We start from the raw sequence: 27,270 nt of genomic DNA on the forward strand, positions 1-27,270 counted from the left end.
AAACAAGAAGTAAAGAAAGAGAATAGATTTTTACTTAAAATCTGAGTATTTTGTCTCTGATTATATCAATTAATGATTCAGCACAGTGAGAGTTATATATAGTAAAACAACTCAAGGTTTTACCCCACACAAAAACAATATTAAATCTCAAATACTTCTGACTTCTTATTTTTTGTCACAGAAATGTGGGAGGTGTATCATTTTAAAGATACAATTTATACACACCTCAACTTTTTTTTGTTTTCCTGGAAAAGTGTTCAATTTTAAGTATCCCAATGGTGAAGTAAAAATGTTTGAAATTTTGTTCTGAATACGCAGTACAAATATAAAAAGAAGTTATCGGATGCATTAATCATATATTTTAAATTGAGATACCCTCCATGATTGTATGAACAAAAATAAGAATGTTAAAGTGTGTTCTTATGGTGCTATAGGCAAGATGGTCACCAGTTCAGCCGGCTGTTAAATGTTCTATATGTTTACGAGGACATAAAGTACGGTATGAGAAAGAAGCTTACCTTCTTATTGTCGGGATCGGTGAGGCTGGGCTTGGGGGGGTACTCACATTCGGGCGAACACTCCGGCTCTTCATTGACCTCGTATACTATAGGGATCTCCAGCGTCTTTACAACAAAACATTGCAAAATCTTGATACTTATTACACATTTCAAAACTCATACAGTAAGAATTGGTCTTAATCTATCTATAGATTCAGTCCATTCATATATGATTAAAACCCATAGCTCGATTTGGAAGTGAATAAAAAGTGCACAAAGGACTACATAAAACCTAATGAGACCACAATTTTGGTTGGTTTGTTTATTCTACATTAGAGCATGGTTATCAAAATTAAAAATATTTAACTTCATGGAGTTTATAACAAAATATACCAGATTTTTTGCACTTATAAAAAGTCTATAATATATAAAAAAGAGTGGTTTAATTGTAATTAAATGGTATTACACATACAAATATTGATATAAATTATGATCTCTGATATATTACAACTTTGCTAACTATATTAGTTTAGAATTAGAGTTATGAAATTAAACTTTATAGAAGATATACTCCTCAATTACACAGTATAGGATTGTCTTATGTAGCCAGAAGATCTATTGCTACAAGCATGTTTTCAGAAACAAAATACAGTTACAAATACAAATTACACAGTATAGGATTGTCTTATGTAGCCAGAAGATCTATTGCTACAAGCATGTTTTCAGAAACAAAATACAGTTACAAATACAAATTACACAGTATAGGATTGTCTTATGTAGCCAGAAGATCTATTGCTACAAGCATGTTTTCAGAAACAAAATACAGTTACAAATACAAATTACACAGTATAGGATTGTCTTATGTAGCCAGAAGATCTATTGCTACAAGCATGTTTTCAGAAACAAAATACAGTTACAAATACAAATTACACAGTATAGGATTGTCTTATGTAGCCAGAAGATCTATTGCTACAAGCATGTTTCCAGAAACAAAATACAGTTACAAATACAAATTACACAGTATAGGATTGTCTTATGTAGCCAGAAGATCTATTGCTACAAGCATGTTTTCAGAAACAAAATACAGTTACAAATACAAATTACAAACAACATTTTTGCCTGTATACCAATAACTGTAAAACAATTTTATAGGCTAACTGGCATACATGTTATCAATGTTATATTACTATAAAACAAAAATAGATCCATAAATTGTTTTAATAATTTTGTTTATATAAAACAGAAAATGTAAAAGAAAAGATTACACAGGTTCTTTTATCGAAAACATACACCCCATATTAAAAACAATTCTTTACCATACCTTAAAAGTCTAGAGATTTCTGGATTTAATATTATTATTTTTGATTCATAAAAAAATATGAATACTACTCATTAAAACAAAGGATGTAATAATTTATGTAAATGGTTAAATTGAGTATAAAACTTATTTAGCTTGACCAATTCTATATCATAAAAGTGTTGTAGCAATATAAGAAATCAACATATAGCACTTCACTTTCAAAGGATAGTAAAGAATAGAGAATTCAAATTCTTCATCTCTAGGATATGCTACAAATCTATAGGTTTTTATTCTAGCAACCTCTTCAGTTTCTTTTAGACATTTGTTTTCATTTTCACCACATACAAAAATATATCAACACAACTAGATTCAAGCATTATTTTTGCTACTACCTCAAACTCTTCTTCTTACGTTATTAATTTGATAGCCAATCTCTGCCTATTTTGAGTACTAGTGTTCACACTACAGTTAGTATATAATTTAAAGACCATAAGAAATCATCAATTTGTTAAACTACTACAGTTTTATTCCACATTGTGATGTTCCATTTTAAGTGTTAAAATTCTACTATATATTAAAAGTCCTATATTACTCACACACGTATCCGAAACAGACTCCAGCTTGCGGAATTTGAAGAGAATGACGTAGCTGCTTGCGCCAGCCACGCACAGTTTTCTGCTCTCGGGACAGAGGGAGATGAGCTGTATCGCAAAGGGATCTTCTTCTGCACCACCATCCACGGAGCGAGTCCGAGGTTTCTCAAATACCTTATTGGTCTTGAGCTTGTACAGAACCTGTAACGTGCCGGCGGATGCGTCCCAGAACTTAATACTGCCGTCTGCATGCCTACAGTCAACAAAATATTACAGTCTCATCATACGTCAATAACAGATGATCAGATGCTACCGTTTACACTACAATTACACACAAATATACTTGAGCCCAAATTCTAGTAAATCACCATTGCATTTTTAAATGGTGTGACTTAGATTTGGCTTTAATTCAGGTTTAACATTCAAAGAGTAATATTAACCACCCATAGTACTAATAGGCAAATCATACAACTAAGTAAAGGAAATAAATTGAAGATAACAGTTAAGTGATCAAATTTAACACATTTTAGACACCAACGTTCCACAAGTATTAATAGAAATTATGTACATGAATGACGGACAAGTGAATTTTAGCGTACAGGTGCAAATTAAATAAAGCAAGCCTTGTACAAGTACAATTACATTTCATTAAGTTTTGTTTTCCATCTACATGCATAAATTCACTTATGCGTATAATTACTGAAAAATCATGGAGTTGAAAATTGTAAGGAGTTACTGTACTAGTATCCTGTTAACACTTTGTGTCACATTCTCTTCTTATATTGTCTTGAGTTTTTAACTTATATTATTGTTAAATTGGATTAATAGAAATGTTATTTTAATATCAAGCACTCAGTTGATAATTTTTAAACTTTTACGTATTTATAATTCTTTAGTTCTGTTCAAAAGTAAATCAATATAGGATACATCAGTGAAAAAAAATATTTAAAAGGTAGAAATGTAAGTACAGTATTTTTTATTGACATATAATTTCATACTAACTGATGAATTTTATTACAAGCAGTTATTATTAAAATAAACTTAAATTGGAAATTAAAATTATTTAATTATTTTACTGATACAGGCAGTAGGAATCAATGGGAACAAGAAGGATGGGTGAGGAGAAGGCTTATTAGCCAACTGGTAATGAGCTGCCTCTACTAACGCACAACAGTGCTGACGTGTTTTGTATCGCAAAGTTTTGTTCCACCTGTTTCTGTTTCTCTCAGGTGTCAGGTTTATGTTTGGGGGGGGGGGGGGGGGGGGGGGGGGGTAGGGGGAGGGCATGTTCGGCCACCGTTACATCGCATCAATTACAGGTCTGTATCACAATTACAAACAAAGCCACCATTTGTAAACTGGTAGCTTCCACTAATTACTACACACTAGAATTGGCCATAATAAATCTTGTTGATTCTCCTTTTGAAATGAACCATTCTGATGTTGCCATGGTTCTTAACTATTACATGAGCTCCAATATTTATAATTCATTGCAGAATGTTTTCTTTTGACAGTATTAAGAAATTGTGTATGTATAAATATATTTGAATGTGTTTTAATATTATATATAAAAGTAATAATTTTATTTTGAAATAATACTGTTGACTATGAAATTCAATATTTGTGTATACTTTAAGACTAATACAAAATGACAATAAGGAATAAAAAATAAAAAATATATTAAACAATAATAACTAGTGACATTTGTGATGTTGATTCATTTTTTGCTTTAGAAATTGCCTTGAAAAATTCATTTAGATTAGGCTCCTTACAAATAAAAGAAACTTTAATTACAATGTGAATAAAACTATATACATTGGTCCATCTCTATAAACATGGTAAAAGCATCCAGATAAACAACAAATAATAAAACAGAATACGATTCTAAATTATTTTTACAAAATCTAAAAACTATCACTATTTTATATACTTTTTATTTTATTTTACATGTTGTTATTTAACACCACATTTAAAGAAAATTGCTTGTAAATGACATGTTTTTTATGTTGATTATTTTTTGTGTGTGTAAATATAATACATATTTAGACGCCTCTACTATAAGTTGTTGTTAACTTTCCTATTGTTCAGATTGTTTACATTAAGAATGATTAAAAATTAATATATTTTTTATTTAAATTTCCAAAAATATTAGTTTTTAAAAGTTATCACATAGGTTATAATGTTACATACACCTGTGAGAATACAATTTTATATAATATGTGAATTATGAATGTTATCTTTAAATAAATCTTGTCTATATGTATCTATGATTACTGCTGGTACGCCTTACTGTCAGGAGCCCTAGTGTTCATATGGGAATTATGTGGCACAAATACTACAATGAGCAAGACAGTTTTGAATGCCATAAATAGCACTATCCTGCTTTATATTTTACTTCCAGTTACAAATTCTTTTCTTTTTTTTGCAATTCTTTTTTTCTGTAGTGATTTGTAGTACAAACGGTTGTCACAGGCTACTCAATATAAAATGTTTGATAGAAATAATAGAAAAATAGTGCAAATCTTTTTATATTGAATGTATAATATTTACAACTAAATTTTATTGGAACAATATTAAATTTTATTATTTAGAATTGATTGGTTTGCATTTATATCTTCTTAATGGACTATTTTTATCATAGTCCAGATCTATTGTTTTCAATTTACCCTCAATTTCTCGCTTTCGTTCATTGAGTAACCTCTGACAACCATAAATACAAAGTAAATAACAGTGATTTTGTAGTTTTAGTATTTCTAATCAAAGTTTCTGCTGTTTAACACTAGAAACCGCTCAACTAGAATGTTCAAAGTGTGGTAATGTCAGATGATGTACCTTAAAGAGAATATGATCAAAGATCCATATAAAACATAGTCCAGCTTACGCGGACTTTATTATCAATTTGGTATGCATAGAAACAGCAGCAATGATACATTTTAAGTTTCATTTTATTATTTTGCGGTCTACAACAAATGTACGTGCTTGAATATTTTTTACTTGTATTTTTATCTATTGCGATTGTCACTGTGACAATGACTGTACAGTACTCACCCTGTGAGAATGATCTCATTGTAGCTACAAGACGTAGGGCTCCACTCCCCGCCACAGATGGGCCATTCTCGCTCGCTGAAGCCTGTGCGCTTCTGGGTCCGAGAGCCCACCGAATAGAAGGCGGGGATGAGGTCAGACGGGCAGTCCGCCAGGTAGGTACAGCAGGTCACGGCAGACTCGTGCAGGTCCATGGGATATGGGTTCTCGAAGCAGGGGAACCCCTGACTCAACAGGTCTATCACCACCAGGTCATTGTGCAGTAGAACCACAATGGCGTATGGTTCTTGCAGATCTGTCCAACATCAGTCATTGTTTCTTTACTTCCTTATCTCCAGTTGTATCCCAATCACTAATGATAATTTTTATCACACAATTTTAAAATTAATTTTTATGTATGTGAATATAATATGGAAGAAATATTAAGGAAAATAGAAACATATAAAAATTTTAATGTATTTTTAACAGTAGCTGAACTTTGTAACAGTTTGTACCTGTGATTAAATTCTATTTAAAATTTTAATTATTGTTTTACAACATAGTTAAATTATTTTATTTCCATTTTGCAGGTTATTTTAGTAACATAACTAAATAGTAATAACAATTGCAAATAAATAGAGTAGTGCTTATAAAAACATCATATAAAAATTGCTATAATATTCTAATTACACAACAATCTTATTTCTCATAATTGCTAATAACACAACTAATGAAATAGAAACTCTCTGTCAATAAGGTCACTTTCAAATTCACAATGACATTTGAGAATATAGTGAATTGAACATAGATAACGTGATTAAACTAACAAGTTCGCTAGTCATTAATTAATTTTCTATAACTAAATACAGGAATTCTGATTATCTTTCCACACACGACATATATCTTTCTTCAGATATATAAATAGTAATAAAAAGAGGATAGTTGGTAATTTTTCACCATGTTTTCATTCAGGCTGTTCCATATTGGGTCTTTTTCATGTTTTAAATTTATTTTGTTCATGTATTGTTCTACTGTGTTCCTTTGTTGCCATTGTAAGCATTTCTGTGCTTATTGTTCTTAGAGAAAAAGATATTGACTAAGTTAATTAATATATATGTATCTTTAAAAAAACTGCAAAGTTGAAAATGAACTTGCTAAAATTGCTGTAAATATTTTATTATACAGCAATTGTTTGTTTAACAATTTTTAACACAGGGGATACTAATTAAATGTAAACCAAGATCGGTTTGTCTTAGCTAAGTATACAGAAACTATCCAGTAACTGTTTGTGCAGTTGAACTAACTAACTAACAGTAACAGAAGTTGCTACGACAATTGTAGCAAATACTGGCATGAACATTTGTGATAGCAGTTTGGCAAGTAGCACCACAGGTCAGGCTGTCTAATGTGTTCCAGATGGTAATGGTTGTATGCAGCTTAATTTGGACAACAGGCCAAGTTTAGAACATGTTACTGGCATGAACATTTGTGATAGCAGTTTGGCAAGTAGCACCACAGGTTAGGCTGTCTAATGTGTTCCAGATGGTAATGGTTGTATGCAGCTTAATTTGGACAACAGGCCAAGTTTAGAACATGTTACTGGCATGAACATTTGTGATAGCAGTTTGGCAAGTAGCACCACAGGTTAGGCTGTCTAATGTGTTCCAGATGGTAATGGTTGTATGCAGCTTAATTTGGACAACAGGCCAAGTTTAGAACATGTTACTGGCATGAACATTTGTGATAGCAGTTTGGCAAGTAGCACCACAGGTTAGGCTGTCTAATGTGTTCCAGATGGTAATGGTTGTATGCAGCTTAATTTGGACAACAGGCCAAGTTTAGAACATGTTACTGGCATGAACATCTGTGATAGCAGTTTGGCAAGTAGCACCACAGGTTAGGCTGTCTAATGTGTTCCAGATGGTAATGGTTGTATGCAGCTTAATTTGGACAACAGGCCAAGTTTAGAACATGTTACTGGCATGAACATTTGTGATAGCAGTTTGGCAAGTAGCACCACAGGTTAGGCTGTCTAATGTGTTCCAGATGGTAATGGTTGTATGAAGCTTAATTTGGACAACAGGCCAAGTTTAGAACACAATACATCTTAATTTGATTAAATTTTAAATGGAACAATTCTGATTTGTTGCATAAATACAAGAATAAAATATTACGCAACTTAAGAATATATTGTTGGTTATTCGAAAATTGTACAAGTTTGAGCATTCATTCTGCAAGACCTGCTCGATACCTGGTTAGTTCTCTCTTACATGATCTGGCTTTCGATTTTCCCCTTGTAACTTTTCTTTCATATCTACAGCATTGTCAGATACTCTACTTAAAAACTTTTAAACCTTTTAAACACCTTACTTTTTTGCAGGGATGAATATGTAAATAAAAATTTTAACTTATTCGGTTAAGCTGTTACCTGACATTAATAATATATAAAGATTATTCAGTAAAGAAACAAACAAAATGGGGGACAGCAGGTAAAAGAAGCAATTCACCATGTAACCTTCTAGGAAACATTTCCTCATTTTGGCCGAATTCTGAGTTCGATCTGCCTGTTATGGAAACACTGAGCTTTTACACAAGACTCTTCATCCTTGTGTGTTTAGCTACAAACAAACTGTTGCACTCAACACCATTGGCTTTTCTCTTAAGAATAAACATAAAATATTTTATAAAATGTCTCACAGATTGTAGTCTAGTGCTCAATGTGTTGATATGGTATTGAAGAGAATACTTTAATATGAAGGTTTGAGCCCAAAATGTTATTTGTTGATCAAAATAATAATTGGTATCAATGACAATGAAATTCATGATATTAGTGAATAAACATAATCAGGACACCATTCCTGTTTCTGAAGATGCATAAAAAGAAAAAAATGGAAACGAAGATATATTTCTCTAGTCAATAAAAAAGTAAAGCAGTAACATGAAATCAAAATTAAACAGTTATAATTTAAAATCATATTTATTACGATTTAGAAGTCTGGAAACATAAAAATGGTACACCTAATACACTATACAATCTGCTTAACATTAGCTTAAGTAATAAGATGTCTGAGCAGGTGGTTGGTATTTGAGATTTACCAAACTGAGAGAGCCAGACAGAAATATATCTTAAAAACACATATTTCATTCCTTGCCTTAAATGATAGAGCATAACATTATGAATCACTTACACAATCATTGGACATCTTGTTTTATAACTGCTGACCCAAAGACTTTCACACAGTGTGATGAAAGCGAACACATTGTGCTCCATCTCCAGCACCGTTGTATCACTGTTATACTCAGTGTGCACTCTGTTATACTTACCGCTGACCCAACGACTCTCACACAGCGTGATGAAGTCGAACACATTGTGCTCCATCTCCAGCACCGTTGTATCACTGTTATACTCAGTGTGCACTCTGTTATACTTACCGCTGACCCAACGACTCTCACACAGCGTGATGAAGTCGAACACATTGTGCTCCATCTCCAGCACTGTTGTATCACTGTTATACTCAGTGTGCACTCTGTTATACTTACTGCTGACCCAACGACTCTCACACAGCGTGATGAAGTCGAACACATTGTGCTCCATCTCTAGCACTGTCGTATCACTGTTATACTCAGTGTGCACTCTGTTATACTTACTGCTGACCCAACGACTCTCACACAGCGTGATGAAGTCGAACACATTGTGCTCCATCTCCAGCACTGTCGTATCACTGTTATACTCAGTGTGCACTCTGTTATACTTACTGCTGACCCAACGACTCTCACACAGCGTGATGAAGTCGAACACATTGTGCTCCATCTCCAGCACTGTTGTATCACTGTTATACTCAGCGTGCACTCTGTTATACTTACCACTGACCCAAGGACTCTCACACAGTGTGATGAAGTCTACCACATTGTGCTCCATCTCCAGCACCGTCGTTGTCTTGCCATGGATCACTGTTATACTCGGTGTCCGCCCGGCTTTGTCATACGTCAGTCCTCCCGAGAATATTACATATGCCTCCCTGCGTATTACAAAAAAAAATTAATTATCACAATATTTAAGTAACGGGACATGATTATTCTAATCAGAATACTATAGTTTTCATTTTGTGGACTCAGGAAAAACTATGCAATTCAAACTACAAACACTGTATAGTATAGTGTCGACCATGTTCAAACCATGTCCTTAAATGCAAACCTCCTTACACACACAAGGCTGGCTATATTGATGTAATTAAAATAATTTCTCTTACATACCAGTTTAGATGATTTTTTATGTACAATGGTAGTAGACTGATAACCTCGGGGCCGTTAGTGACCAGCTTAACAGTTTTGTTAACCATGGATTTACACTTTGTCAAACTTTTTTTAATGGATTGTTGAATTATATTTAGAAAAATACAAAATATGATCAGGACTTAGTACCATATTATTTCTATTGTACGTAAATTAAATCTTTCAGATGCTCCACTAAGAGGAAAGTGATCAGGTGCAAACTCAACATTCACATAGACTGTAGTGTTATAAATGCTAATTAAATTGTAAGAAAATTTTACAAAATAATAAATATAATAACTACTTTCATAGCTTACCCTGATCTTGAAGATTTCCATTCGACTTTTTGGATAGGTTTGCATGTTTCAGGTTTACCGTCTTTATTCGTTTTGGCTGAAAAAGTAAAATTACATTTTGTTACAAATACAGTTCAGGAACAAAAAGAATGTTCTAATATAACAACAGAGAGCTGTCAGCTCGGGGTGAGGGTAAAGGGCTAAGTTGGTTAAAGACAGATAAAATCTTGTTGAACACAAAGACAAATTCCAAACTTTCAAGAGACAGATGTAGAGCTAATTTCTTTCTCTCTTATATACCAGCTGTTCACTGCAATTCATTTTACAGTTACATTAAGGCAACAAAGGCTGTTAAATTGGGCAAACAGCAGAATTGTGATTGCTTCAACATTCCCACCCTATCTTTTTAAACTTGCTAATTTCCCTTTTGCTAGCAGAATAACTCGTTACAGGAATTTGTTTTGCTAGAATTTATTTGTTTGCCTTATAAATAGTTTTTATTTTTTCCTATAGGTTTTAACACTGTATCATTACGGTATTCATAAGAATACATAAATATTTTATCACCATATAAGTTGAATTATTTATATATTTATAAATGTAAATGAAAAAAAACCATGCTATAATTTGTAAATTTTATACTTTATTGACAAAATTTCTCATGAGACTATTTCTGATGAGTATTTAAGTTGTTTTACAAGTTAAATTGTATAAGTTGAATAGGTTTGTAACATTTTATTTTTACAGTTCCATCAAGGGAACTGAAAGTTTGTTTCATAATACAGGTTTGTAATAAAAACTATATATTTCACACTTATGATAATAGGTAAAACTTATGATACATTTACACACTAAAAAGCTCGTATATATATATATTTTAGAAGCAGTTTACTAAATACAAATTAGGAAATTTTAGAATTTACCAATGTAGAAATCTAGATTCATTATTGCAGGATAAACTCCTCAGGGGCTTTAGGATATAACTCAGAAAACAGTAGTTAGTTATTTTATTAATTAATCAAGGACTTTTTACAGTCAATCAAATCTGCATCATAACAATTTAGTACAGTATAGTAATGGGGCCCAAAACATAAAACTACATTCATTACTTCCTTACTAAAAAATTGTTAAACTCTATATATCTTTATAATACAGCAATTTTATGAAAATTTGAGTTAGCCAAACTTTATTTTAGTAGGTTCTTGATTGTAACCACTTGAAGTGTTCTCAAATGTCAACTAGTATGGCTGATAACCTATAAAATAGGATTTCACCGAAATTATAAGGGAGTGATGTCATGTCTGTCTATACTCCTACTTTTGCATTCATTGACAATATTGTAACACGTTAACGCCTTTAGGAAACCTGGTAAAGACAACTACCTCGAAAGTATTCAAGGGCGATATTTTAAATAGAGGCATGTTCCTAAATACCTCGCCGGTCACAACACATAAGGGCGTAAGTGGAAAAACTGCGATTTTGAGATTTTACCACTAGAAGGGTTCTTAGATAGGGTACTATCATGTCTCAAATTGGCGTAACTCAATTCCCAACGGTTTATGAGATACACGTGAGGTGTAAGTGATTTCGTCTAACGAAACACTAGAGCTTGTCTGTAAAGTGTTTTTCCTGAATACACTTGGAGTGAGTGAAAAAAATGTCTGGACTACTCTTACAAAACTACAGTCTACTGGTGTATTAGAGCCAGAAAAAAGGGGAGGTCGACATACATCAATGATGGAAAATGATAAAGAGCAAACAGAACTTATAGTGAGCCATATCAATAAATTTGACAGAGTAGAATCGCATTATGTGAGAGCGGAAACTAGTAGGGAGTACCTTCACGAGGAATTAAATTTAGCTAGGATGTACAGGATGTTCTGTGCAGAAAATGAGGGTAGAAACATACCAAGCATGGTCAAATATAATAATGAGTTTCATAAACTTAACTTAAGTTTTCATCGCCCAAAGAAAGACAAATGCAGCTTATGCTCAATGTATAGAGAAGGTGACAGTGTAGTGAAAGAAAAACACATTAGAGAACAGGAGCCCTTAAATCTGATTGGTTTTTGCAAAAGCCTCGGTCTTTGAGGGCACAAATTAAAGTAAGGGAGGCGCAAAGGTCCTTTTAGGACTAAGTGCGGGGACAAACTGTCCTCTTCCCTCAGGAAGGAAAAAAAAAAAAAAAAAAAAAAAAACGAGAAGCAAAGAGTGAGACAAATAAAGGATGACTGCAAAACAAATGCAATTGCAAACAAGAGTCATTCAGTAGCTGTTTTCCATTTACAGCAAGTTATTTATTTACCCCAAAGTAATGAAGGAGCCATCTTTTACAAAAGGCGCTTGGCTGTTTATAATTTTACAATTTACACCCTTGAGAACAAACGTTTTTGTTGTTTTACTTGGCATGAGGCTATTAGTAAACGTGGATCAGCAGAAATTTCCTCTTGTCTGTTCAAGTATTTAGAAACCTGTTCCCAACACGGCATTAAAAAAGTGTCTCTGTTTTCTGATGGGTGTTTTGGACAGAACAAAAACACAATAGTTGTAGCAATGCTCCTCTATGTAGTTGTCAAGACAAATATTGAAGAGGTAACTCTCAGATTTTTTGAAACCAATCATGGGCAAAGTGAGGGTGATTCAGCCCATAGTGCAATTGGTTATGCCATAAAACATGCTGGAGACTTATTTGTGCCTTCACAATTAGTACCAGTGATGAAACTGGCGAGATCTAATAACCCATACGATGTAATTTGAATGGAGAGTAGTGACTTTTTAGACTTTAAAACTTTTTCAAAGGACTTACGAATCCTGCAGGTAAGAAAGGACAATCAAGATGGATCTTCGATAAACTAGACTGAAGTTGTTGAAATTGGAGTAAATAAGACTAAACCAAATGAGATATTTTTTAAAACTTCACACTTACAAGAATCTCAACGATCCATAACACTGAAAAGACTAAATGAAGATCCTTTTGAAAAACCTCTTGGTCAACTCAACAAAGTACAGCCTAAGATTTCGGCTGATAAATTTAAAGACTTGATGTCCCTATGTGAAGGTGACACTCCTGTAATTAGGAATTCTGAATTTGTTAACTTTTACAAGTCTTTACCTCATTCCTAAAGCGTAGATTAATTAAGATTGACTATGATTCAAAAAGTTTGTTCAAAGTTTTGAATATTGTGTTCTTCTTTTAGAGATGTGTTAGTTTTTATAAGCCCTAACATCATTTTATAAAAAGATTTGTATTCTGTACCTTGGGTGGTCAGTGACACATATACTAGTTAAGGATTTTTACTTTTGAACTAGTTTTATACTTAACTTTCTACTTTACATTAATTTTTATAATCCCTGTATTTTATACATTAACATGTCAACTATTACTGACAGTGATTCCACGTATTTTATATAAGTTTCGAATAATTTTTATTTACTTTTGAAATGTTTGAAATTAAAATTTGAACCTAAATCTCAAAAATGTGTTATTACAACCTTGGGCGTAAGTATAAAACTGTATGAATATTTAAAACACAAAAGGGCGTAAGTGGAACACATTTTTTTTAAATTGTTTATTTAATATTATTAAAGCCATATATTGATTAAATTATATCAGGATATGAATATTCTTAAACTAAAAGAAAACGTTATTTGGACTCATCTAACTAATTAATAAGTATGCATACTAAGAGCTTTCAAAAACGCGTTCCGTATTTCTGCTCTCCTGAAAAGTTGGGAAAAAACACTTACGCCCCTATGTGTTGTGACCGGCGACCTGGTTGAATAAATGATTCCCCTTTCTAAAGTTTGGAATCATTTGATTGTTCCTATAACGCCTGTTCCTGGGCAGATTTATTCCAGTCAGCAACTTTCTGTTATTAGGTTATTAGTTTTCAAAACTTTAGACTACTAGAAATACGATACAGAATTGCAGTGAAGAAATACAGTTTACTGTAAACATGTTGGAAATCAGCCAATCTTCTTAGCTTGGTAAGTAATTGGCTCGTACCTTATCTGTAGTAAACAAGTTGCGTCTACTGTCTAGGGCTCTTTTCACAATTAATTCTCATAAGTTACGTACTTGGATTTGGAAACAATTTATAGTAATACATTTTTAGTGAGTTCAGGCAAAAGATTTAACAAATTATACCCTTAGCTCTGTTGATTGGCAAGGATAACGAGGACGTCACGGAATCAGACCGATGTGTACGCATTTTACGCTTGGAAAGATTCATACGCATTAGCTTTAAACTATTCGAAGGTATCCACTTGATACCTAAAAACTCGTATAACAAATATGTAACTATGTAAAAAAAATTATATTTCAATTAGAAACTTAAATTTGAAAATGAGAAGGTTAATCTGAGAGGCTAAACAGCAGGAATTGATCCAAACAACTATAATTATAATCTCAGCCTTGATTGAGAGTGTGAATTTTATTCAATCATCGATGTACATCCATACGACCCATCCATAAAATTATACACAATCGATCATTTTAACTTTCTTAATTAATTTACGACAATCTAACGAAGTGGCATGCGACGAGCATAAAATACGCTGACATTACGCTGTCACGTTTCACTTCAGGACTCTGTTAAGCTACTATGTAAAGTTTAACCCAAAACATCTTGCTCACCCAAGGAGTAGCTGAAATTACGCAATCACGTTTCGCTTCAGGACTGTGTTTGATTACTATATAAAGTTTAACCCAAAGCACCTTGTTCACCCAAGGGTGGCTGACATTACGCAATCACGTTTGACTACAGGACCGTGTTGAGCTACTATATGAAGTTTAGTCCAAAGCACTTCGTTCACCTAAGGAGTGACAGCGCAACTGACATTACGCAATCACGTTTCGCTTCAGGACTGTGTTGGGTTACTACATGACATTTAATCCAAAGCACCTTGTTCACCCAAGGGTAGCTGACATTACGCAATCACGTTTGACTTCAGGACCGTGTTGAGCTACTATATGAAGTTTAGTCCAAAGCACTTCGTTCATCCAAGGAGTTACTGCGCAGCTGACATTACGCAATCACGTTTCACTCCAGGCCAATGTTGAACTATTATATAAAGTGTAGTCCAAAGCACTTCGTTCACCCAAGGAGTTACTGCGCAGCTGACATTACGCAATCACGTTTCAATTCAGGACCGTGTTGAGCAACTATGTAAAGGTTTAAAGATACCATACGACATTTGTTTTAAACTGTGATTTTTTTTCCTACTACCACGAGCCTGATGCTAAAGTACTGTATCTTTAGCAATTATTTCCGATGTTCACATTGTTTTGTAACAAAAGCATGGTTGAATGTAGGCTACAGTGATTTATTTTAGATTAAAATATAAATTTTATTGGATTGTCAATTGGTTGTTTCTTAGGATATTATGTTGGTCAATTATTACACTTCCTATAGAAATAAATGAATTTTAAAAGTAGATATACTTTTAGTACATAAATAATAAAAAAATGTGATTTGATCTAACATGTCAATGCTGATAAGATAAAACCTTTCAAAATCATCAATAGTGTAGGCTTAATAGGAAAAAAGAAATTTGTTTTGCAATATTCCCATGAAAAATGTAATAAATGAGTTTCACAGGAAACTATGTTCAACTGCATGACATGGAGCGTTTATGGTATTAAACATCACAACATAAACTAAAAGATTACCATGAGGAAGAGTGACGTTGATGGGTTTAGGAGCTTGTCTGACATTCCATGTGGTAAGAGAGCCGTCTGTGTGTGAACACATGAACTGTTTCCCCTCGTGGTGCCACGTGACCGACTTGAGAGGTTCTGCACACTGCCACCTCAGCTCTGCCGTGCGTGTGCGCAAGTCCCACAACACCAGCTGTCCTGACTCGTAGCCTATCAGTAGCTGAAACAGTGAGAGTCAGGATATAAATACACGTGGAGGGAGAGTCGTTGTGTGTGAACACATAAACTGCTTCCCCTCGTGGTGCCACGTGACCGACTTGAGAGGTTGGGCACACTGCCACCTCAGTTCTGCCGTGCGTGTGCGCAAGTCCCACAACACCAGCTGTCCTGACTCGTAGCCTATCAGTAGCTGAAACAGTGAGAGTCAGGATATAAATACACGTGGAGGGAGAGTCGTTGTGTGTGAACACATAAACTTCTTCCCCTCGTGGTGCCACGAGACCGACTTGAGAGGTTGGGCACACTGCCACCTCAGCTCTGCCGTGCGTGTGCGCAAGTCCCACAACACCAGCTGTCCTGACTCGTAGCCTATCAGTAGCTGAATCAGTGAGAGTCAGGATATAATTACATGCGGATGGAGAGAAGTTGTGTCCACATGAACTGCTTCCCCTCGAGGTGCCGCATGATCGAAGTGAGAGATTCCTTACACATGTCTACTGTAAGCGTGCCCAAAATTCCCACATCATTAACTGTTTTGATAAATATATTGAATCATCATATTGAAAACTAACATCAAATCAACCAACATTTCTTCTAAGTCTTTAATAGTAAAATAATAATAATAATAATAATAAACTTTATTGTGAACAGACAATGCACACATTGTATCACAATCGTCCTACCTAACCTAATCATTCATACTGACAATACACCATTCAGACATACATTGTATCACTCACGCCTCTTTCACACGATTTACAGGCCCGGCAAATTTATTTGTTTTGATGGTCTTTGAGAATTTTAGGTTTTAATCATCCCAGCGACCCATCATAAACTCACCAACTGAGTAAAATGCCCTCGAAATTAAAAGAGTTTTCAACTGAGTTTTGAAATGTTTTCCATTTTTTTGTTTGATGTGTTCAGGGAGACTATTGATCAATCTGACACCAACCTGGGATGGTAAATTTCTGAACGCATTTGTCCTGTGCTGTTGGACGCGCAAGTTGTCCCTGCCTCTCGTCCCGTGTTGGTGAACATCCCGTCCCCTAACCAAAGCACACCTTGACACGGAGTAGAGGATCACCTCGAGAATGTAGAGATAGGGCAAAGTCAGAAAGCCCAGATCCCTAAACGCGCTTCTACACGACTCTCTATTGTTTAAATTCAAAATTACTCTTACGGCCTTTTTTTGGAGCCTGAAGACTCGCTCCAGCTTGTGCTGTGCACAACTGCCCCAAAGTCTGATTCCATATCCCAAGTGGGGATAAATTAAACCATAATAGGCCGTTTTTAATACCGTAATAGGGCAGTGCTTAGCCAAATTGCGAAGGGCAAAGATGCCCGATGCAACCTTGGCACAGACATGATCCACGTGAACGTCTCAGGTTAGTCCTCGATCTAGGAACATTCCTAGGAATTTTGTTGATTCCGTTTCATCGAGCGGGAGATCATCCACAAATACTAAAGGTCTTGTTTCAGATTCTCGTTTGCTTAGCGAAAATTTCATGAAATTTGATTTTGATTCATTTGTTTTCAGGTTTATTTCAGAAAAAAATTGAATGCAGGAATTCAACTCAGAAAAAGTATTTATTTCCAAGTTTTGAAGTGTTTTGGCTTTAACACAGAGAGTCGTGTCGTCAGCATACTGAACCACCTTTCCATTCTGGATCGATGGGTTCAGATCGTTTACGTAAAGCAGAAAAAGAACTGGCTCAAGGATAGATCCCTGCGGGACTCCATGGGTGATCTTTGCTTTTGAGGATAAGGCTCCCGAGATCTGCACACACTGCTCTCGGTCACTAAGATATGATCCAAGCCATTTTAGAGGCAGACCTCGTACACCTCTCCTTTCCAACTTGTGCAAAAGTATTTCATGATGCACACAGTCAAATGCTTTGGAGAGGTCGAGAAATACGCTGAGCACGTGTTCACGCCTCTCCAGTCCATCGACAACATGTTCTATGAGGTTAGTTACAGCGTCTACTGTACTCCTTTTTTCTCTGAATCCGAATTGGGTCGGGCTGAGAATATCAAAACTTTCGAGGAAACTGCTGAGCTGTTCCAGGAAAAGTTTCTCAAAAATTTTGCTCAGCACCGGCAGAATAGAAATTGGACGGTAGTTGTTGGTTTGTAAGGGATCATCTTTTTTGAAAATCGGAATGACTTTTGCAGTTTTTAATTTTGATGGAAAGATTCCGGTTTGAAATGAACGGTTGATTAATTTTGTTAGTGGTGTTAGTAAATGCCTGAAGCATTGCTTTAACATCCACATTGAAACTCCGTTGATGTCCCAGGATCTTTTGGAATTCAGTCTCTGAATGACACGAACCACCTCCACCTCCGTCACAGGGGTCAAAGCGAAGGATGACATTGGTCCCTGCAGGTTGTGAGCACGAGGACGATGAACTGGTAAAACTGGATCAACAACGGCCACGTTTGAGAAAAAAAGTGTTAAATTTGCTTGCTATTTCGAAAAGATTTTTAAGAATTGTTTGATCAATTTTTATTGAGATGTTTTTAGAGCTATTTGGTTTATTAGATTTAGAGTAACCATTTATGATTTCCCAAGCTGTTTTTGATATGTTATCAGAGTTTTGCAAACATTTATTAATTTCATAGGATTTGGCAGCTCGGATGACTCGTCTGTAAATTTTCTTGTAATTTTGATAAAAAGTTTTAAAATTCTCATTTTCAGATGTTATAAAAATTGAGTGAAAAAATTTAAGTTTATCCCTTGAGACAAGAATGCCTTTTGTGATCCAGGTTTTTTTGTAATTTTTCCCTATTGTTTTGATTTTTTTCAATGGACAAAACATATCCAAATGAAAATTTAAACACTTATCGAATGCCGTAAACATTGCATCCGGACAGTCAAAATTATTTAAAAAATTCCAGGATTCCTTCTGGAGACTTTTATTTAAAAGTTTGACATTTTGGGGTCGGACGTCTCTCTTAATGCTGAAGGTGCTTTTTTCGTTTACGAGGGAACATCCAGAGACCACAATCTCCTGCGCGAAGTGATCAGAGATCGCAACGTTCAAAACAGAGACCGAGATGTTTGAGAGATTCGTGACCATGTTGTCGATGGCTGTGCTCGAGTGAGCAGTCACCCTCGTTGGCGAGTCTATGGACCAATTTAGATTGAATGAATTCAGAACATCGCGTAATCGCTGGGTTCTATTTTATCAAATAGAAACATTGATAATTGTATTTGAGTTTGAAATATATTAGGCGTATAAAGATTAAATTTATAGATCTGATGAATATAAATAATTTTCAAATAAAAATCCATTAGTTAGTAAGAAGAAACTGTTTCAGGCTAAGACAATAAGGTGACGGTTTGATTGAATGTTCTGCTTGAGTGAAGAGTATTTGTGAAAATGTTTGTGTAAATGACAGAAAACAAACAACTTGTTGACATAACTCTCTCATCTCTTCGACAGTGATTTATTTGATTGTTATTTTAATCATTTCAAATCCATGGGCTGAATCTTTTGTATTATCAGTAGTAACTCTTTAACTCTAAATACAATGCTTTAAACCGCTCATCCCCAAAAATATGTATTACTGGCACATACTGACTAATTAAAAAATATCTCGATAAACTACACACAAAACTAATACCGTAACATAGGCAATGTTTAGCTCCCAATGGCAATGTGTTTATTTATATATATAAACAAATGTAACAAACAGACCGGGTTGCTTATGTAATAAAACCCCTCAGTCATTACAAACTAGATACATGACCTCTAGATTATACCCTGAAAATTAGTGTTAAGAAACCCGATGTGCAAATTCAATAGTCTGCTTATATTTTTTCATCAAATAAATTGCTCCGATTGACTATTAAACCACTTTTTATATATATTGTGTCGCTTATTATAATTGAACGCAGGTGTAAGTGAATACTAGAATTATCGAATTGCACTTATCGATTGTTAGATGTTTACATTGTACGACCGATATACCGAGGTAGCGTGTGAGGATGGAGAGGAACTTTTGCTGCTGTACAGCCCAAACCATGTAGCTCGAAGTGCGGCCAGCGCATGCGCAATAGCCACCCTTCCCTCTCCAGTTCACACGAAAGAATGTGGTGCAGTCCAAATTAAAAGTAGTGCTGTCAGTGGCGCGTGGAGTTTGGAGCGGACTGTACTCAGTCGAACCACGAGAGGGGTAGTTATTTACGGGCGGTGGTGGGGGTGTGTCATCCTCTCCGCCACGGCCTTCTTGCTAAATGGTTCGGGCTGTAGGTACTGTCGTTGTGGTGCGTCGTGGTGATGTTTTAGTAAGAGGGGATGAATTATTATGCATAAATTGATATTGATAATTTAATGATCATGTCTGTGATGTAATAGACAGCCTCCAGCGGTGAGTGATCAGAAATAGAGTATACGCGAAGCGAGTACTCCGTCATATCAGATAAAAAGGGTTTTTAGTCTGGACAATGGATGGTAAAAATTAAAAAAAAAATTATGGTTGCCTGTAAAGTCGGTTTTACGGGCGAAGATTTTACGTGACAACGTCTTTTTCTCGGTAGAATATTTATTGATATGAATATTATTAAATTGCACAATAGGAACAAGGAATTGAATGAAAATAAGAATTGCACAAATTTTAACTATAGAAATATATTTTGTTTACTAAAACATTGTACATAATTTGAAATTAATTAAAATTTGTTATTGTAAATGGTAAAGTTGAATAAAACATTTACTAAAATTGGAATTTGAAATTCTTGCTAAACACAGTTAAATTCTAACTCCGCGCGTGGTGATTGGTCGGTTTAGTTCGTTTGTTTGGTCGCACTGTTATGACAGGTTAGAGGTTATAATTTGTTATTTTAAATGTTTGACTAGCAATACGCGCTGTTTCTTCTCAATCGACTGAATTACGATTGATTGCAGAGTGATTTAAACTAATAATTTACTTAACACTATCAACATTTGTCAATAGTATGACATAACCTATAAACTCAGTTTCTCAACTTTTGTGTCAATCTAACAATTAATCAATCAATCATAGTTTACGATAATGAAATATCAGTGTACAATTATTTACCTTTATTGTTGTACATTTGTCAATAGTATGACATAACCTATAAACTCAGTTTCTCAACTTTTGTGTCAATCTAACAATTAATCAATCAATCATAGTTTACGATAATGAAATATCACTGTACAATTATTTACCTTTATTGTTGTAGTTGTTGTAAATGACAAATCTAAGCACTCCACATTTTCACGAATAAACATAGTTATCTGCTTTATCCCGTGCGGCGGACCCACAGTTATCTGCTTTATCCCGTGCGGATCCCGTGCGGCGGACCCACTGGACGGGCATCGTAACGTTACCGGGCGTTACACTTTTTCATGAGTGACTCCGAGCCGCAACCTAATTTAAGACGTTGTCACGTCAAAAAATAAAAACACCCAAAGACAATACTCGTCTTTATAGCTTTATGCCTGGGATATTATAGACAACTTCAAGCCCGTTTTTATTACTTTGCACACTTTATCTGGAATATTTTTAAACGGTTAAAAACGAACAATTTGATGTGACAATGTCATCTCAGAAATCTTAAATTAGTCTAGAATAACAAATGAAAATGACGGTCTTGTAATTACTTAATTGGAAACTATACATTTTCCTTCATTCCGTCTAGTTTGAAACATTTTAAATCCAAAAGAGATAAAATACGACAGGATTCAGCACACTTTAAAGTGAAAACTCCCTTAAACAGACTGAGCTCATAAAAACTAAATGAGAGGCTTAGGGAACTCATGTTTGCTTTCTATCTTGTGCTTAGGCCTTATATCAGAAGGGAGCAAGTGCTCCAAGGTGCTTGATCTAGATCAGCCGTTATTAGTGAGTGGCCTTAGTTGCCCGGTAGCTACTCGAATGTACTTATCATGACCCTTGTTATCGTGTACTTAGCTACCCTGTACTTACCATGAATAATTACTCTCTGGAAGCATTAGTCTATGCTTGAAATTTATTGGTATGAATTTCACCCCTACTTTGCATGAGTTAATTCAAGTAGTTGCATAGAATATTGCTTGAAATTATCGCGTTTTACATTATAGGCCTATAGATAATAACAGATTTCTAATAACACAAATAAAATGTGAATATCATTTTCTACTGAAGAGAATAATATATTTTTTAAAATAAAAAACAGATTTCAATAATTGTGTTAAAATCAAGGAAACAATGTAATTTTCAATGTGATAAAATGATAGTTTTCAAGGTCAATATCATAGAGATTTTGAAAGCGGCACCACATTTTTAATATACTAAAAGTAATATGTTATACACAAAGATATAATTCGAAGATAGAACGTAATTACATAAAACACGTTTGAAAGGATGGTCATTCTATACATATAAGACAGCTGGATGTAAAAAATAGGCATTTAAACCTCATTTAAACTGCTAAGGTTGTTTGATCTTTGTGGAAATTATTAGTTTTACTGTTGAAGAACTTGCGTGCCAAATTTTATCTTTCTAAGACATCGGGAAGTTTTAAAAGAAAAAAATATCGTTATTCCAGTGGTTGCAACCCCATTTCAACTCGTATGGGTGGTTGGTCTTCATAAACACTCTTTCATTTGTCTGTAAACATAAGATACGTGCGTGTCAAATTTCATCGTTGTATGACATCTGGGAGAAAATATAGTTCTTTTAGGGGTTACCACTCCATCTTAATCTCTGTAAATGTCTGCTTTTAAGGAATTTCTTCTAATTTTCTACGTAAGTCATGAGGCGTGCGTGTATAAAATTTTATTTATCTAGAACATAAAAAAATTGGAAATACAAAAATATGGTTATAACACAATATAGGGAAATGGGTGTTATAAACCCCATCATCAACACTGTAGATGATTGATGTTCTTGAAATAATTTTGTTTTCTATTTAGGTGATAAGGGTCATGTGTGTCAAATTAAAACTTTCTAGGTTATTGGGAAGCTGTAAAAAAATGTTCTTCTATGGGTTGCTACCCTGTTTCAGAACCTGTAGATATTTGAGTTTTATGAAATTATTTATATTTTCTAAGTAAGTCAAAAAGCACGTGTGTGTCAAATATCATCTCTCTAGAACATTGGTAAGTCGTACAAATAAAAATATAGTTCTTCTAAGGGTTGAAACCCCAATTGAACCCCTCTAAGTGATTGATCTTCTTGAAAAAGATTTTGTTTTTCTATGTAGGCGAGGAGGAACATGTGTGTCAAATTCATCGTTATAGAACATTGGGAAGCCGTAAAAACCTATTTCTTCTAATGCTTGCAACCCCCATTTCAACATCAGTGAATTTTATGAAATGTATTTTGGTGTTTTATGTAAGCCATGAGGCAGGAGTATCAAATTTCATCTCTCTAGTACATTGGCAAGTTATAAAATCAAACAAATAGTTCTAAGGATTGCAACCCCATTTATACCCCGATGGATGGTTTATCTTCATTAAAAAACGTGGTATTGGTTTTTTGGAGAGCGTATGACGCGTGTGTGTCATATTTCATCTTTATAGGACATCGAGAAGTTAAGAAACGAAATATAGGGTTTCTAGGAGTTGGAACCCCATTTCCATCCTAACAAAGGACGATCGATCTTTATGAAAATGCTTTAGTGTTTCTATTTAAGGCATGAGGCATACTTGTGTCAAGTTTAAACTTTCTAGGATATCGGGAAATTGGAGAATTAATGATGAGTAAGTAAGAGGAGAGCTTTCACTTTTCTATTATGTTCTATTTAGATATAATAATATATGTTTGTGTAGTATAAGTATTGACTGAACGAATAGCAAATAAATTTCAAAACCAAACTATCATTCATGTTTATGAAACAAACTAACACAAGGACACCCAACTCACCAAAAACGAACCCATTGACACGAGAAAAATATTTATTATTCTATCAAAACGGACCATTAGATGAAATGTAAACTCGACTGTAAAAATACATCAACTCTCAAAGGGCTGGTTCCGACATTCACTTTGTGCGGTGAGTGACAACGTCAGGAGTGAGGGGGAGGGGAGGGGTGGTGGGGTCTTGCAGCAAAGCCAGCGTTGTTAAATGCATGAAATAGTTTAAAAGGGAAGCTTTCACAGGAGTACAAAGCCAGACTCACATGTCTTTTGACACTTAATTTAACTTACAAGCCAAAAGAGCAGTAGGGGTGGAGCGGCGGTTTGATGGTACTGCATTCTGTTATAACGAGTAAAACATACGCTAATCATTAAAATGGACTTTAGAATAAAGGTTACAATAATCTGTATTCAACGAATAATCAGTAACAACTGTTATTGACTGAGGAAAAAGTGTTACTTTCAAAATCTTTTAGTGGTCAAAAAAGTACTCTATAAATTCTAGCCAAGTTGGATGTAAAAACTTTGGCCAATAGTCTATAGCATAGCACGCATCTTTCAATGTACGCGACAATGCAGATATGGACGTGACAGGCACAGTCTCGAAATCCTTAAATACTTAATGTATATTGGAAGGCACCGCTGTTTCCAGAACAACTTTCTAAATGGAGGCTACTAGTCCATACAGAATATTCATATATAGATATTGCACATCTTCCTGTGTCAAATATGGACGTGACAGGAAACCAACTATTTAGGTACTTAAATGCGTAAAGCTTATTTAAAAGGTATTTCCGTCTCCAGAAAAATCCGAACCTTAAATATTTGACTTTGAGGGCAGCGTGTAGATGCTCTGGAGTAACTGTTTATAGTGTGTTTGCCTACCTATGAGACCTACATGAATTTCAGTTATGTTTCATAAATTCTATCGCATTTTATTAGTAAGTTTTATAACAGTATTAACACAGTTAACTCGAGCTAGGCAGGCAGAACCCTGAATAGACCAATAGTCGCTCACGCCACACCAAATACATGTAGGCCTACTGGAAACATATTCATATTGTTGAACGTTTGCCATATCTCATGATTGAATACCTTATCATATCGTCAACTCATTTCAAACTGAATTCCAACGTAGGTCCATTTAAATTTGCACATTTTAAATAAGACAAAACCTGCATTTCTGACAAAAATGCCATCACAAAACTGAAAACCATTGATTTCGGTATTTGTTGGCTGTTATCCTTGTATATAATAGGCCCTGCTACTACCAGGAGGGCAATAGTGAAAACTTTATTAGATTTCATTAACGAAATAGGATTTTCCGGACTTTTGCCTTCGTGCAATGAACAAGAAATCAGTAACACTAGGTACGTCAAGGGATTTGCAGTCTGATGTTTTCCTAAGACAGATAACTAACCTAGCACAATATTACAATCTTGGTTACAATTAACAAATCATACTAGAGCACTTTAAAACACAAAAGTAAGAAATTACAACAAACAAGTATCGTGTTAACTTCATGCACACTAACTCTAAATCATACACTAATTATTATAACTGAACTAAGGTCACAACAATCACTAACAATAATATACTGACTGTCCGAAAAAACTTTGATACTGTCACAATTATTGTCAAAAACAAACTTTAAACAAAGAGAATCACTATCTTCTATAATTCAAATATCTATCCCTTTTATTCAGGAGTCCAAAGGATTGCAGATTAATAAAAGAATTCCGTACGTTAGGATATGAGTTTTACATATTCTGTAGTACTTATAGTATTACCCAGTAACACAGAGGAATCCTTTAAAATCTATTTCCTATGGGAAACTATGAAATAGAACTAGGTACGTTTGTGGAAATTTAAGATGTTATTGGAACATTGAGTAAAAAAGAGGTTTAATAAAAAAATGATGTCACAACATAATCAGCACTACACAAGATGTTTAAAACACGTTTTGAACAAATCCAATGAAATTAATTTATAGCTTTTCAAAAAAAAAAACGATGTATTTATATCAATGCAAGGAAGCAATAAGTCTGTAAAAGTTTTTGCGATCGAACTTATCCTCGAAGAACAAGGAAGGCGCCAAGAACACAATTTAATGCAATCGATGTTGGCTTTAGGTAATGATACTAGTCACAACATTAAACGACTTGACTGTAATATTACTCACTTTACTGGCATCCAGGGGATTGTCACTGAGATGTACCACCGGCCCAGGGTGTGTCTTCCGGCAACTGCAACAAACACTTTCGTAAAGCATCACCTCAAGATTTCATCTAAGAAAATGTAACAACAACTAGGAAAATAGTAGGTAAACAGGGTGGAGTGCACTTGACGGGAGCAGGAGCGGTCAGTAACGAGTCCTTTCTGTCTCTGGGTCGACAAGTGGTCAGGGCGCAGTGTAACAGCCACAACTAGGATCAATAATAGGTAAACAGAGTGGAGTGCACTTGACGGGAGCAGGAGCGGTCAGTAAGGAGTTCTTTCTGTCTCTGGGTCGACAAGTGGTCAGGGCGCAGTGTAACAACAACTAGGATCAATAGTAAGTAAACAGAGTGGAGTGCACTTGACGGGAGCAGGAGCGGTCAGTAAGGAGTTCTTTATGTCTCTGGGTCGACAAGTGGTCAGGGCGCAGTGTAACAGCCACAACTAGGATCAATAATAGGTAAACAGAGTGGAGTGCACTTGACGGGAGCAGGAGCGGTCAGTAAGGAGTTCTTTATGTCTCTGGGTCGACAAGTGGTCAGGGCGCAGTGTAACAACAACAGGATCAATAGTAAGTAAACAGAGTGGAGTGCACTTGACGGGAGCAGGAGCGGTCAGTAAACAGTTGTTTCTGTCTCTGGGTCGATGGGTCGACAAGTGGTCAGGGCACAGTGTATCAACAACAGGATCAATAGTAAGTAAACAGAGTGGAGTGCACTTGACGGGAGCAGGAGCGGTCAGTAAACAGTTGTTTCTGTCTCTGGGTCGATGGGTCGACAAGTGGTCAGGGCACAGTGTATCAACAACAGGATCAATAGTAAGTAAACACAGTGGAGTGCACTTGACGGGAGCAGGAGCGGTCAGTAAACAGTTGTTTCTGTCACTGGGTCGATGGGTCGACAAGTGGTCAGGGCACAGTGTATCAACAACAGGATCAGTAGTAAGTAAACAGAATGGAGTGCACTTGACGGGAGCAGGAGCGGTCAGTAAACAGTTGTTTCTGTCACTGGGTCGATGGGTCGACAAGTGGTCAGGGCACAGTGTATCAACAACAGGATCAATAGTAAGTAAACAGAATGGAGTGCACTTGACGGGAGCAGGAGCGGTCAGTAAACAGTTGTTTCTGTCTCTGGGTCGATGGGTCGACAAGTGGTCAGGACGCAGTGTAACAACAACAGGATCAGTAGTAAGTAAACAGAGTGGAGTGCACTTGACGGGAGCAGGAGCGGTCAGTAAACAGTTGTTTCTGTCTCTGGGTCGACAAGTGGTCAGGGCACAGTGTAACAACAACTAGGATCAATAGTAAGTAAACAGAGTGGAGTGCACT

At 35.2% G+C, this 27,270-nt stretch overlaps 1 protein-coding gene across 9 annotated transcripts in view; it reads right to left on the reverse strand.

Moving 5' to 3' along the window:
- The window catches only part of LOC124360103 (syntaxin-binding protein 5), a 698,891-nt gene that overhangs the window by 57,263 nt on the left and 614,358 nt on the right, over positions 1–27,270 (reverse strand). For all 9 annotated transcript variants that reach the window (XM_046813426.1, XM_046813425.1, XM_046813422.1 and 6 more), the window contains exons 5-11: positions 25,909–25,972; positions 15,654–15,861; positions 10,004–10,079; positions 9,279–9,433; positions 5,439–5,730; positions 2,394–2,643; positions 519–623 (exon numbers count right to left, since the gene is read on the reverse strand). In XM_046813426.1, coding sequence (XP_046669382.1) covers positions 519–623; positions 2,394–2,643; positions 5,439–5,730; positions 9,279–9,433; positions 10,004–10,079; positions 15,654–15,861; positions 25,909–25,972 — 1,150 coding nt within the window. The remainder of the gene's footprint in view (positions 1–518; positions 624–2,393; positions 2,644–5,438; positions 5,731–9,278; positions 9,434–10,003; positions 10,080–15,653; positions 15,862–25,908; positions 25,973–27,270) is intronic.

The sequence above is a fragment of the Homalodisca vitripennis genome, chromosome 4 (assembly GCF_021130785.1).
Source record: "Homalodisca vitripennis isolate AUS2020 chromosome 4, UT_GWSS_2.1, whole genome shotgun sequence".
In the NCBI taxonomy this organism is placed as follows: domain Eukaryota; kingdom Metazoa; phylum Arthropoda; class Insecta; order Hemiptera; family Cicadellidae; genus Homalodisca; species Homalodisca vitripennis.